The following is a 15,089-nucleotide window of genomic DNA, read 5'->3' as shown; positions in this document are numbered from 1 at the left end:
CTGGCTTTCCTTTTGGAACTTGTAATAACATATATGCAGGGTGAACCAAATAGTTGTGTTTTTATTCATTCTGAATGAAGTAATTTGTTATGTCCAGAGTATCTCAGAAATTTAATAAGAAAACAGAAGTCATGTTGCAATCAAGCTGATCCTTTTATATTTTACATCCTGATACTGTTGATAAGACATGAGTGGGATTGTTTTGAAAGACATTTGCAATCTGCAAAGTTGGTATTTTCAGCATGCCTTTGAGTGTTTCATATCACTGGCAAATGCATGGGACATCTTCAGAGGTGGGAACTGATAATGTGTCCCTGAGATTCCAAACAAGTACCATCTGGAAACTCATGATAACTTGTGGTTTTGATTTGTAGTTGCTGTCAGGGGTGCAGACAGAAGGAAAGAGCTTGTTTGCTTGGAAATCTTTTCTGTAGGACAAGTTACATGAAAGTTGATAGTTAACTATATCTGATACCATACTGAGAACTAGCAAATGGTAGCTAAGTATTTTGTGTGCCAAGGAAAGGCACACAAATAAAATGCCAATTTTTTTCTTGTTACTCTTAACCTTATTGAGCGTTTTTCTTCTGCCATGCAAAGCCTATTGTCTGCAAACAATCTTGTCCCCAGAGGAAGATGTACCTTCCTCTTGCACTGATGATTCACAGCATTTCTGAACTAGTATTTATGATGAGATTCTTTCCCAATACTTGTTGAGGTCTTTTAATGCCCAGTGGTCCAATAAATCATTAAATTAACCAGCACCTAATTTCAATAACCTAATTGGAGTGACAGTGGGTTTCTGTGACATAGGGATGTCAAAAGACAATAATTAGTTTGGCAGCTTTGTTCCAGTCAGGATGCTTCATGACTTCTGTAACTGGCTGTGAGGTGTCCTCATGCTTAGATATTTGTGTCGTTTGGGGACAGATTATTCCCATGGAGTACAGTTGCAGACACACATTCCAGACACCTTGGATGTTACTGGATCTGGCTCCAGAGTATGAAATGGCAACCAGGGTATCAAGGGAGGGAGCAGAGCTGTTTTGGAAGGAAGAATGCACAGGACGAAGCATTTAATAGGGAGGTCCATAAATGGGAACATAAGGTAGAATACAGCACGTGGAAACAGAGAAACTGGAGGTATATTTGTTGTGTAAGAGCATTAGAAGTAAAAAAATCAGAAAAGGTGAGAAGGAAGACTCACAGAGTGATGAGGAACTGGATAAGGACAGCTGGAGGGAAAGGCCCTGGAAGAGCCTTCAGTGATTACAGAGAAAGATCTGCTTTCAGATTGAATTTCTCTGACTAATGTACAGTATTTAAAAATATGTCATAATAGTTATGAGTCATATTTTTTTAGCAAACTGTGCTGAGCAAATCTGATAGTGGTTTCCGTGCAGAGAGAGGAGTGATGTGCTGAAGAAAGTAAAGAAAGGCTGTTCTTTTAGGCCTTCACTAGATGTGTTTCTTCTAATTTTTTGCTTTGTGAGTGTTTTGATTTTCAAGGAGATGTGGTTTGGGGGGCCTTGGAAGAAAACAAAGTCTTGGAAAAAACTGAAAGAAGAAAGACTAAAAGTTAAGAGACCAGGCAAACCCATGTCAGCTGTTTATTTTCAGCTGATAGTATTACTACAATCTTAAGAAATTCTGCTGATTTATGATTTCTGAAATGATAACAAAACTGACACTGCTAGTTAGAAAAGAATTGTAACTATTATTTTCCTCCATAGGTATACTGATGTTACAGACTCTTGCCATTTTATCATCTTAGTATTGCATAATGTAGCCAATTCATGTTTTCCAGAATTTCCCAATTAACTTAAGTGTTCAGAAGTTTCCATGACCTTTAGGTTCCTTTGTACTCTGTGTTGTTTTTCAGAGAGTATGATAGACTTTGTGGTTTACTTCCAGTGTAGCCTTTTTTCTTTATGGAAAAGATGTCACAATGCAAAAAGACCATGGCTTTGAGTTGTGTTTTTGAGCATTTGATACAAAGCTGATTTGACATATCTTCTTTTTTTCTTGCTAAAAATGTCTTATCATAGAAGAAACTGCTTAAGTAGCTCATAAACATAAATGTTGGCAGCAAAATATCATAATTTAAAAAGTATCATTAGGCTGAATATATGGCAAAAATAAGTTGAAGCAGATCCCCTTGGAGAAGATTGTTGCAGGACATATGCACCTAAATCATATTGACTACTGTACTTATGTTCACTGTACTGATGGTTCTTGCTTCAGTTTTGCCTGTCAGTCTCTATGATTTGCTGGAAAACCTTCTCTAAAGTTTAGATTGTCCTGTTCACTCAGATCTGTTTGAGCTCCCAAACACAGGCCTCTGTTCTTCACTGAAATGTTGGAGGTTTCTCAAAAACCTTACTTAGGGACTTGGAGAAGGTGGCAGGTGAAGACCTTCCAAGGAAGGTTGCCTCAGTGGGTGCAGCACCATGTTCATGTGGTGCTTCCCATCCAGACCTAAATTCTTCATCTGTCTGCCTGGAGTGTAAACAGGAAATCCTCAGAGCTGTCTGTCCCTACCCCTCTAGGCCTGTATTTAGAAGCCTGAGCTTATTTGTCAGAGCTATTTGACTCTTTATTTGAGGAGAGTGCTGAACAGTAGCACCTACTCATGTCAGAACACTTATAGGTGTGTATATATATATCTGTGCCCTGAATAAAGGATTATTACGCTGGTGTTGCATAATATTTAGTAAGTATGAAGCCAGAAGATGTTGTTTATACATGCCAAGCCCAGTCTGCTCTTCTGGTCCACGTTTGTTTCCACACATCCATCAAGGCCTTGCAAAGCAAAATGTGACCGCTGACAAGTTATTCCCACAATGTTGCAAATGTTCAGATCTTCCTGCAACCTGATACAAAAAGGCCGCATTGGCAATATTTTTCTTTTTAACTGAAATTTTATTGAGAAAATGCAGTAGACTGTGGTGAGTTTACACCAGTGCATGCAATTATTTTAAATATGAATAGGGCAGTAAAGTACTGAGAAAATTCAGCTATCATTTGGAAGAGTTGCGATATGGAATCTTACTTAATAAATGAATATAACTCGTGTGTGTCTGTATGTTTATATATATGCGTAATCAAAACTTGTATGTACATATATTAGTATGAGACATCATTAGAATAATTAGGGAAAACAGATTTAAAAATAAATGCAGAAATAGAACAACTAAATATGATAAAACAATACTGTTGCTGTAAGAGGAGGACAAACCTCAGGTACACTTTAATTTTCCTTAAATGATTTTTAGATGTGTACATTGAATGAGACACCTTTTCTCAAAACTGCTCAGCAGATTTGATTCTGTAAAAGCATTTGCTTTTTATCTTCTGTTCTGCAGAGGCTGAAACCTGTTAAGGAATGAATCTACATGTATTTGGGAGACTTTTTTATATGTGTAATATATATAAAGTGTTGCAGTTGTCCCTCAGTCAATGAGTCAATATATTAATAGCCTGGAAACCAAACTGCTGTATGGAATTGGTCCTGTTGGCTTTAGTATGTGAGGACTTTTTAAACTGAAATGTGTTACTTTTTCCAAGGCTGTTTTGAAGAGAGGGATTTGATTTTGGCTTTAGGGGAGAAGCATTGCCACAGTGTTGTCTCTTTCTGCACACCTGGAAACCATGGCACAAGGAGGAACTGAGACCAAACCCAGAACTGGTATTCTCTGTGTCAAGGCATCTCTCCTCTGAATAAAGACATCTCTTGAAAATAGTTGTGCTTTACAGTGAATGAGTGCTACTGCAACTGTTGTCTGTTAAATGTAATGTCTCACATGTTGGCCTCTTGCTATTTAGTGTGTGTGCGTGTCCCACCCCTAATTCTCAGGTGGGTGTGTTATGGGTGTGGGGCTGAATTTATAAACATTTTTTGCTGCTGAAAAGAGTAAGAAATACAAGGGTTTGGCAGTGTGACTGGAAAACTACTTTTAAAATGTGTTTGTTTTCATACTTGGTACATCTGACCAGGCCAAGAGATCACTCTTTTTCTGACATTGAAACTCTGTTTCTTTGCTTTTCTGTACATAATTCCTAATATTTTTTTTTTGTACCTCTGATTGTCTTTCTAACAGTAAATGGGTCTGTTCAGTAGTCTAAAAATGTAGTTTTCATGCAGCCTGGGTTGTAGGAGAGGTTCTTTGTCTTGTTCCATTTTTATTTTGACTTCTATGTAGGCTAAAAAACTGAGTGCTCTTTCCCAACCAGATATGGGTCAGATATTTGTTTTTTTCAAAAGTAGCTAGAGGTCTGAATGTTATTTTGATGACTGCTTTGTGGTTTTTCCCTGTTGTGAAAGGAAGTTGTGTTTTAGTCAAATTAATAGTGTAATCTTGGTCAACAATAATTAGAACCCCCCGGAATGTTTTCTCTTATTTAGCATTAGTTGCATTTTACATATTATTTTCAATTTACCTGCTTCATAAGTTGTGAGTGATAATTAATTGTAAATTATGATTTCTTCAAAGAAAATATCAATGAGACAGAAAGCTTTATCAATTTTAGCATTTTGTCATAAGTGTGTGTGCATGGAGGAAAAGGATATTCATGCCTGTATGGATACATTCATGATGGATGTGGTATAAATATGCCTAAGTCATGGCAGGCTTTCTCCTGCTTTAGCAGGATGTCGGTTTGAGTAAGGCATCCTTAAAAAAGGATTTTAAGGCATCCTTAAAAATTATGTTTTACCTGTATTCATTGCTCACTGGCTTATGTTATTTAAAGATACATTAGTTAATACTTCAGTGCTCAATGTACTGAATAGTAGCGAGTGACATGAATTTTCTTATCCAAACTGCTACAAGCTATTCTGATGAATGCTAAAGCACTAAACTATTTGAGATAGCGCTTAATAATCTAATGAGATAGATTATTCTTTTATTTGAAAAAAGAAGTTCTAACTTTACAAGGTTATGCTAGTAATTTTGTACTATAGGCCATGTTTTACAGGATTAGGGTTTATATATGCGCTTCTGCAGAAAATTCTGGGATTCAGTTCTGTTAATGAATTTAGATATCAATAGACTCTGAACAAACAGAAAGGTTTGGATCCTGAAAAAAACAGTATCCTTATTTGAATGGAGGCAGATATTGGTTGCTTGTATATCTTTTGTCTTAAAATTGCTGAGCTGTAATTATACCATAACTAAGTTATAACCAAAACTAGAAATATGTATGTTTCTTTCCAAAGCAGCTGCATTGATTTTTCTCTATAGTAGAGGTTCACATGTTATGAATTGTGATTTGTTTGTTTTGTAGTATTAATTCACAGTGAAGCTGAAGCAGGGATTTTTTTTTCTTAGTGAAACCTGCTTTTGTTGACCACTTAATTTTGCCTTTGTCTAGGCAAGATCTTTCTGGGAGTTGTGACCGTTCTTTTTAACTTTCTTTTCCATGATGTGCAACCTAGTGGCATCTCAGCTGGCAAATGAGATAACAATTTATTCCCCATTGGCAAAAGAATTAAAAAGAAGTTACAATGGAAATGCTCATGTGCCTCTTTTTTTTCTAAAACACAAAACAAAGAAAAACCAAAAAAACACTTCCAAGAATGTAATTGAATATAAAGTAATCTTGGACATAGCCAACCTATTATTAATGTCTCAGTTTGGGTTTTTTTTTAATATTATATAAGTTAGGAGTTGATAGATTAAGTAATTCTTAACACAGGTTTGTTTCTTTCTGTTTTGTAGACAACTCTGCTGAAGCAGATTTATGGTTGCTGAACAGTTGTACAGTAAAAAATCCTGCTGAGGACCACTTCAGAAACTCAATCAAGTAAGTTGTTTCCTTACAAAGATTTTTAACTATCAGTGGGTATTGCATGTCTTAAAGCGTTGTGTTTTCAATCTAGAAGTAATTTTGTGTTTTAGAGCAAGAAATGTGCTGAGTTTGTGTTAACAATGGTGAATTCTCTAGAATGGATTTGTAAGGTAGAGTGGATTTTTTTTTAAATAGCATTAGCTTGCAGGTGATTATCACTATGCTTATTTAGGAGAGCTGCTGACCCATTTATATAGGGACTTTTGTATTACTTTTCAAGACAATGTTGTAATAATCTTCTGAAGAGTTGACTGTGCTTTTTTTTTTTTTAATATGTGAATTGTTAGGTTGTTTCATTTTTCATCTACTTAAATATGGCCTGAGACCTGCTTTTCAGTGGTGTGCAGCAATGGCCATAAATTAAATGACAAGAAGTACCTTAACATGAGAAAGAACTTCTTTATATTGAGGGTGTCAGAGCACTGGAACAGGCTGCCTAGGGGGTGGTGGAGTCTCCCTCTTTGAAGATATTCCAAACCCACCTGGATGTGTCCTTGTGTCCCTGGGTTACCCTGCTGTGGCAGGGGGATTGGACGAGATGATGTCCAGAAGCCCCTTCCAACCATACCAGTCCAGTGATTCTTTAAAAAGGGTATCTGGCATATACTTAAAACCAGCTATTGCACTATACATTTTCTTGAAATATTAGCTGATTAGCTTATAATAGAAGTCTTGTGAGAAATGTGTTTTATTATGCAGTACCATTCCATTGATGTCAAACAAAATGACATGATAGTAGTTTTGCCTCCAATTTCTGCAGAAAAATAGAAAACCTGTACACATACAGCTGTCACTGCCCAGTATAAAGAAATACTGTGGTATGTGTCCTGTAGATTTTATCTTTAGTAAACAACTTTGGCTATTTGTGCAGTCATTTGTTTAGTGTGGTGCACTGGGGACTGGCTGTTGAAATCCATTTTGGTTAGAAACCCATAGTTCTTGGGAATGGAAAGAGGAGAGAGAAACTGGATATAACCTATCTGCTTGTAATGCTGGAGTTACTAAGAGGCTCTCAGGGCTGTAACCTGGAACAGAAACCTCCTGCCTGCTGTAGGTGGCACAGCAGAAATTTCCTCCACCCCAGAGAGTGCTTCAATTTCTGGCTGCTGGTGTTGCACTTTGTGACGAGAATGGTTTATGCCTTTCTTCTCTGTTGCCAAAAAAAAAAAAAAAAAAGGGAAACTATTCCCAGAATACTTCCAGCACTTAGTGTTGGCCAACAGAACTGATGACAAGATAGTTTCCAGCTCACTTGTGGCCATCCTCCTATTTTACTAATCCTGTGCCAGGAATGATGTGGTATGGTGTGTGTCCTAGCCAGGAGAATAGAGTTGGTTAAGAACGAGGGCCTAACTGAAAGCAAATGACCAAAAATATTTCTTTGAAGAACATGTTTCTGTTGCTGCTCTGTTCATGAATCTGATGTTACTTGTAGCCTGGATTTATTCTTTTTTATCCTTTTATCTCCCTATACTTGTTCTTTTCCTGTAGCATGCATTATTCATCCTCTAAACTCAGATCCTGGCAGTTTCCAGCCATGGAGAATGACATCTTCTGTAGTTGTTTCTGATTTTTCATAAGGTGCATTAAACACAGGGGAAGTGCACTGTCTTTCTAAAGAACACAACTTCTCCCAAATAATTCTTAATTTGTAACAGCAAAGACCCAATGCATGAAGCTTGGGTGATACAAAATGAGCTGCCATTATATCCTGTCAGAAGAGCTTGTTAGTAACTATGGAGATCTATGTTTGTCTCAATTGAGTAACAAAATAAATATGGTGTGTCTGTGTGTGGTCAAAGCAACCATGCTTGGAGTAGAAAAAATAATATTCTGCCCTGTAAAATTCTTCTTAAAAAAAAAAAAAAAAAACCAGTCTTGAAAGTGTTACATAGTATTATGCATGTTATTGAGAATAGTATTTATTTATTCTCTGCCCACTGCAACACTTCCTACATTGCTTGCATATATGACTAAAATGACTAATTCAAACCAGTGGTAGTGTGTTCACGCTGCTGGTTAAAGAATGGCTGAAAAGCTGATCCCTCACTAATAACATGGGCCAAAGAATGTGCCAGAACCCGAAAAGTCCTGTATGTACAACCTTTTTTGGTCTGCTTTTCTTCTAAAAAAGGAACAAAACCACTCCCAGACACTCTGAACCTTTGTAGATCTGTATACTGCTGATACAAGATGACTGACAGTATAATCTTTATGCTAGCTTTTTTTTCTTATAGCTCTTAGGAATAGTCTCCAGTTCTTCAGTATCAATAAAGTTGAACTTGCTCAACCAGAGTAATGGTATGGAGGGCAAAGAGTTGTTTAAAGACATTAGCTTATGGATGGGAATTGAGTTTTCTGGGCAGATTCTATTCTCAGTTGGTTAATCTTAAAATAAGATTAAATAGAGTTAGGCAATACCAGTAAAGAATTCCCACTATAACTAAGTGTGTGGAATTAAAAATAAAATTACTAAGGCTTGTGTTTCGATTAGTAGATGGATCTACCTCTTGTACTTTAGTAGAGTATTTGATGGGCATTCCAGGAAATTAGCAGCTTTTGAAAAGTTACATTTTTTTTAAGTTGACTTTATTTTGCCTTAAAATGAAATAATACTTTAAAAATAATCTATTTATTTAAAAGTCAGTCATATCCTTTTTTTGCTGGTAATGTTTCAGTATATCTTTGCTTTGGACCTGATCATCTGTCAGTGTGACCAACTTGGATGAGTTAACTGTATATGTATAAATATGTTTTATAAATGGCATAAATAACCAAAAAAAAAGTAAAATGTCATTAAATTTCTTCCAGAGAGATGTCACTATTTATTTGTTTTGGGGAATGTTGGTTAGTTTTTTGGTGGTTCATTTATGTGCCTCTGCTTATTGTGTTTCTGGGTCTTTTTGTTTGGGTTCTTTTTTTTTTTTTTTTTTTTTTTTTTTTTTTTTTTTGGGTTTTTTTTTGGGGGGGGGTTGGTGTTTTTTTTTCTCATTTGCAGAAGGTTATCAGGTAACATTTTCTGCTATCATTTATTTTAGTCAAAAGTAGTTTTGTTAAAACTTAGCTGTTAGTAATAGCAAGAATAAACATTCAAGAAGTAAGTTACTAACCTTAACTTGTGTAAACCACAGTAAATCTAGTAAGACTGTTTGATGAAGAGAATTAAGCCCAAGAGTGTGTGCTAGAGGAGCTTGCTTCCTTTAAAATAAAGTTATTTTGCTCTTCAGTTTCATGCTCCATTAATTTCTGTGTGCTCTGATACTCTTTTCTTGACTGTTACATCTCAGATATGTAACCCAGTTTTCCTGATGACCTCTGAAGATTCAGAAACTTATGAGTGTTTCTAGCTAGCAGTCTTTTCCCTTGCTTGATCCTTTCCTGAGTGCTGGTATAAGTTACTCATGTGTTTGGGCACTTTGGCTTTTCCTTAAGGAGTTCTTCTGCTGGTTGAAGTATTATGGAGAGGAATTTGGTGGCTTGCTTATTAAAACAGCCAGAATGATGTTGTCTGGGAGGAGAGATGTGGTTATGCTGTTGAGGTGTTCATGGCTTGTCTCATGGTATAGAATAAGTCTGACCACTATAATCATCTTTGTTACTATATATAATTAACATGTAGCATTAACACACATTCTCTGATGTATTTGTTACTGCATTCACTTTAAAGCACGCTCCAGTGTATGTTCAACCCTTTTCTTTCTGATAGCTATGAGTTGTGACAGAGATGCGAGGGCTTTTAGCACTGAAGTAGCACCATGTGGCTTCCAGTTCTGTCTTTGCTTCCGTTTTCACCAATTCATGAATAAACACTGTGTGTGGGATCTCACTTTCATGCTAGAAGGAGCATCAAAACCTGTAGAATTTGTGGAAATGTTTGTTTAAGAGGACTGTGATTGTAGATGTTGCAGATTGTTTAAAGCTCTCAGTGGATTAAATTGAAGAGTAAAAGGCATGACTGCCTTTAGATGCTACAGGATTTCTGTTAACCAAATGCAATTGTGTTGATGTTAAGTACAGAAGGAGGTTAAATACAAAAGCTTGTTCAGAGATAAGAATAATTTTCTGCTGCTTGAAATCTTTGCAAATGAAAATAAGCCTGGAAGAAGGTTTTTTTTTTTTCCTTTTTTTCCTGTCATTTATGAATGTAATTTATATGATGCATTTTGAAATTGAGCAAAATGAAAAATTGCACACTATGCAGGGTTATCACTTTCTTTAACACAGCATTAATCCTTTTGCTGTTCCTAATACATTTCCAGTGTAGAAGTAGACTGTGATTTAGAGTTGTTTATACTGTTCATGCAATACAGTCTAAGCTGTAATGTACTTCCAGGAGAGGAAACATAAGTATTTCAAAGCTCTTTATTTTATACATCCTGTTAGCATGAGAAGATCACTTCCCCCAGGTGTAAGTTTCTGAGCTGACTGTCATGGCCTGGTTGTTTGTTGCATTTTACAGAAATAGTGTGTTGCCATGACTTTGGGTGTTTGTGTCAGAGTACTTAAGGTAACAGGGCAGTTCTGAGAATTGTAGGTAGGGGTACTGCTGTTCCCCACTTGTATTGAAGAAATCTGAGGAAGGCCTGGATTCTCTGAAGTAAAAATGCCTGCAAAACAAACTTCATTGGGTAGGACGAAGTTGGACACTTGATTTCTTTTTCCCCTAAGACTGTTGCCAATAATACTCCTTGCTCAGACTCTCTAAACTAGTCTAGATCATGTTGGTGAAAGTCTTGCCTTTTGCCAGGATGAAAGGCTCACACACCTACAGATTGACAAAGTGCTTGTATTCAAGATTTATGCCATATTCACAGTGAGAGAAACTCCTTCCCCAGCTAATAAGAAGTTACTTGGTTTTGAGTGGAGGCTCTAAATCAATTAGCTAGAATTTAAAATCACAATTATATTCTAAGAACACCCTGATGAGCTTAGGTGAGTGCTGAAGCTGCTTCATCAAAACCTTGATTGGAATAGATTTAGGCACAACATGTGTATGTTTACAGATGTAGGAGATCTATTAAGATCTCAGCAATCACATGCCATTAACCAAAATTAACTTTAATATTAGTTTTGGAGCTCATTCTGTTTTGTAAAGAAATATTTTTTTAGGAAGTGCTCTAATCTTTGATTTAATGTGTACAAATTAATTGGTTGACAACACTGAACATTTCTCTTATGTTCACCAGATTGTGTGGTTTTTTGGTTTTTTTTTTGAGCTTCTGGGTTCTCCTGGCAAAAATTTCAAGAAGGGTTTTCTGCTTTAGCATTTGAGAGGTGTTTTTTTTTGTACAGCTGTGCCCATCCATATGACAAAGTAATGATTTTTAAAAATGTTCATTCTACTAGTTAATGTTTTTCAGCTTAAGCAATGCCAGTTTCACATTTATATATTTGATCAAGCTTTACCAAGGAGCATAGCTGACTCCAAATGCTCTGTGGCTTCCAAATGCTGCAGAAGCATTTTATAGGCTTAGAACAAAAATGTTATTAAACTGAAGTCTTTATTTAAAACCATATCAATCTAGTAAGTATTTTTTTCTTCTTTTTATACTTACTGAATATTGTCATCCATGCTTTTAGTGTCTTACGGTGAAGAATTCTGTGATTGAAATTATGTTTGTTAGTGGAAGAGTTTTAGCTGCATTTGAGTGTGTTCTTTTTCTTGCACTCATGTCTGCCATAAAAAAGAATGTTAAAAGCTGTTTGACGTGATGCTATAAAACACATAGAAAAAGCACACCATATAGAACTGAGTGTTTTCCATTGCACTGTATTTAGAAGATAAAAGGATTATGGATTGCTTGTGAATGCATGGCCACATATTGAAGAGATTTGCAAAAGCCGGGTTATAAACTTGTGTGCGTTTTAGTTTAATATTTTAAAAGGTTTTTAAAAAGGTACAGGAACAGAACCTATTAAAATCAACTTCTAAATGTGATTCTAGAAATCTTTTCTACTCTGATAGGAACACATTTGGGACTGCTTTAAGTACTACATGGTACTGATGCTTTGAGATGTTACTGCAGTGCTGATTAAGCCTCAGATGCTTTAGTGGGCTAATTAGCTTCAGATACTCTTTGTGTCTTGAGCCAGATCATTGGGGACAAATGAGTGTTTGATTGTAATTTTATAGAAGAAAATATGTCCAGGACATGAGAGGCCAACTCTATTTCATGTCTTCATGTATTTGTATTTGAACTTTTTGTTGAGGCTGTAAGTACAGGTCCCCAGCTATGCAGGCTCCAGGAGCACTGGTGCTTCACAGGCAGTGTTTACAGACATTGAAAATCAGTTAAGTTCATTGCTAAACATACAAGATACACTTTCCTTTGCAAACAAATGCAATCAACCATTACACTCCAGTGATATGGGTAAACAAGGAAGACTTCTGATTTAAAAAGTGTAGCTCTCCTGATAGTTCATACAGTAATGCTTTCACTTTTCTCCTTGTCAACCAAAATGGGACACAGGTATCATAGAATTGTAGAATATCCAGAGCTGGAATGGACCCATAAGGATCGTGCGGTCCTGGCCTTGCACAGGACAGGCCAAGAGTGCCTGAGAGCATTGATAAAATGTTTCTTGAACTCTGTCAGGCTTGGTGCTGTGAACACTTCCTTGGGGAGCCTGTTCCAGTGTGCAACCACCCTCTGAGCGAAGAACCTTTTACTAATACCAATCCTAAACCTCCCCTGACACAGCTTTGTGCCATTGCCTTGGGTCCTGTCACTTGGATTTTTTCAGCATATTAGTGCACGAACTTGCAGGCATGTATAACCATCTGAAACCTGTTTTAAGAAAATGAGCAACACTGAAAAGGATATCTAATTCTCATCCTGCATTGCTGATGTTATCATTAGTTAAAAACCGAAACAGTTCTTCCCTCTCCTCTCAGATGGGGTCAAAATGCATAATTTTAGGAAACCTCTTCAGACAGAGTTAATGAAATTAGCAAAAGTAAGGATTGGGCTTTCCTAGTGTTTCTCACGCTGTTCTGCCATATGCTTGCATTGGGGATACGGTGTTCTCTTGGGCTCTTAGTGCTGGTGACCCCCTCTTTGCTGAGACCAGGGACAGATACAGCAGAAACTGTCAGGAAGATGGAGACACTGTTTTGGGTCAGAAGTTTCAGGTTTGTTGTGTTGCTTAATCAAGGGCTTTAAAGAGGAGACATTTGAGCAAAACTGTCCTTGGTTTCCTATTATAGCCATGTGCACAAAAACCATGTTGAAATCCATTCAAAATGTCTTGCCTCTTTTAACAGGATGGGGGACAATGATTTCTCGTGACCAAGTTCCTTCCTTGATTTAACTCACACTTCAGATTAGCACCTTAACCTCTAGTTAGTCCTTACAGGATTTGGAGGGTTTTCTGTTCTCTGCTCAAAAAATGGGCTACTAAATAAAGACTTTAAAAGTCTCATTTTGGTTGTGGTATGCAAAAGAATAAAATCCACTACTGTGTGTGTGAATTTAAGGAATGTGAATGGAATCAGAATATTAACAGTTTGTAAGTCAGCATGCCTTCAGGTGGAAAATGCCCCTATGGAGTTTGCCAAAGCAAAGAGCTGGTGACAACTCCTGAGGAGCTTGTGATTCAAACAGTGGTGAGATAGTAGACAACTGCTGGAAACAGCAGCAGTCTGAGACACTGTAGTATGTTTTTTTATTGCTTCAAACAGTAGGCTGTGTATATTTTCTTGTCCTTGGAACAATATTTATAACTTATCCAAGCAGACTGTGCCCAGTAGTGGACTACTGAAGCTGAACTTTGTGTTGCAATTAATTTGGGGATGTGCAGTCGGAATCCTTGCTCCTTCTGCCATGTGACATTCACCTCCCATCTGTTGGGGAATTTCTTGTTTCTTTCTCTTCTTAAGAGGTAACCAAATAACTTGCTCCAGCACTAAGAAGTGCAGGAGATACTAAGAGATCTTAGATTTGCCTCAAATAAGCAATACCATTACTGAGAGAGGATGTAGTATTAATTGATGCCCATTAAAATAACATGGGACAGGATGAGGACAGAGCTTTGCTTGGGTTTGTTTGCCTGAATACAGTCATAAGAAGTGAAAAAGAATTGAATGTTTTATTGGTTTTGTTTGTTTTCCTTTTTCCTCTTGCTCTTTTGAGCTTTTAACTAGTAGACCAGAATATATGAAATACAGTAGAATGATGAAAGAGTGATTCAGCATTACAAATTGTTAGCTGGTTTTTGGATGGGTTATATGAGCTTTACAGAATTAGTGTGTCGCATATTATGTGTCCCCCTATGTTGACAGGGGTTTTGTTTTACCATTTCAGACAGATGAATTGAGCAGAAAAGGTTAATGATGTGAGTGCTGGAAGCAGGTGGTTGGTAGCTTTAACTATTTACCTAATTAGCTGCATGTTGGCTGTTGTCCTAGCAGGCCTGACTTTTCCTAGGGAGGGAGCATAGGAAAACATGCAGAAACTTGCTGCAGCAGGACTAAGGCAAAAATCAACATGATCTAGACTTGTCCTTACTGACAAGTATGATTTTATTTGTTTTTGATTCAAAAGATTATGTACTAATGCTTTATGGGTGTTTGTCCTGAAACAGAGAATGCTTGCTTGTTCAGGTGAGCTTGAGTGTCAAAAGCATTTTCTCTTATACTTCTGAAAGCATTTTTCTTGTGGTTGTTGGATGCTAACCCACAAAGAGCAAAAATAGTGCTGGTGATTTTTTTGTCTGTATTCAACAGAGCTCTTGTTTTCACATTGAGTTTCATTGTAATTCCTGTGTCTGTTTAATGTGCATCTGCAAAGACTGATGATATACTGAGGTTTTATTGTGGCATATTTAGTCAAGGCAAGTTGGGATACTACCAGTGCAGCACAGCAGTTCACGTTTGGCATTGGGCATTGTACACCTCAGCTGCTGACTTGACCCTTGGTGCACCACTCTTGGGAGGGACATGAGCATAGACAACTGTTCCTCTTGAATTTAACTTTTTTATCCAAATGTTTTTCTGTACTTGTAAAATTTTCTTTTTAGCTTTCAATGAAAAAAAGGGCAGAAACACAGGCTAACACCAAGACACAGTTGACCACAGAATTGTTTCATTCCAAGTATGTGCTTGAATTTGAAACTTTCCTAAGAGATAATGTCTGGTAACTACTTTTAACAGGATAAATAGTCAACTTTTTTCATGTATTGATTTTACAGCTCCAAGCATAATGGAAACTGATGCTTGTTAGTGGCTCCAGGTACCAATA

General features: G+C 36.8%; 1 protein-coding gene across 4 annotated transcripts in view; it reads left to right on the top strand.

Moving 5' to 3' along the window:
• CDKAL1 (CDK5 regulatory subunit associated protein 1 like 1) overlaps window positions 1-15,089 on the top strand; it is a 378,840-nt gene that overhangs the window by 60,676 nt on the left and 303,075 nt on the right. For all 4 annotated transcript variants that reach the window (XM_053971531.1, XM_053971541.1, XM_053971551.1 and 1 more), the window contains one exon: window positions 5,721-5,805. In XM_053971531.1, coding sequence (XP_053827506.1) covers window positions 5,721-5,805 — 85 coding nt within the window. The remainder of the gene's footprint in view (window positions 1-5,720; window positions 5,806-15,089) is intronic.

Source organism: Vidua macroura, chromosome 1 (genome assembly GCF_024509145.1).
Source record: "Vidua macroura isolate BioBank_ID:100142 chromosome 1, ASM2450914v1, whole genome shotgun sequence".
NCBI lineage: Eukaryota > Metazoa > Chordata > Aves > Passeriformes > Viduidae > Vidua > Vidua macroura.
The sequence above is the reverse complement of the archived record's forward strand: the minus strand, read 5'-3'. Positions and strand labels throughout refer to the sequence as shown.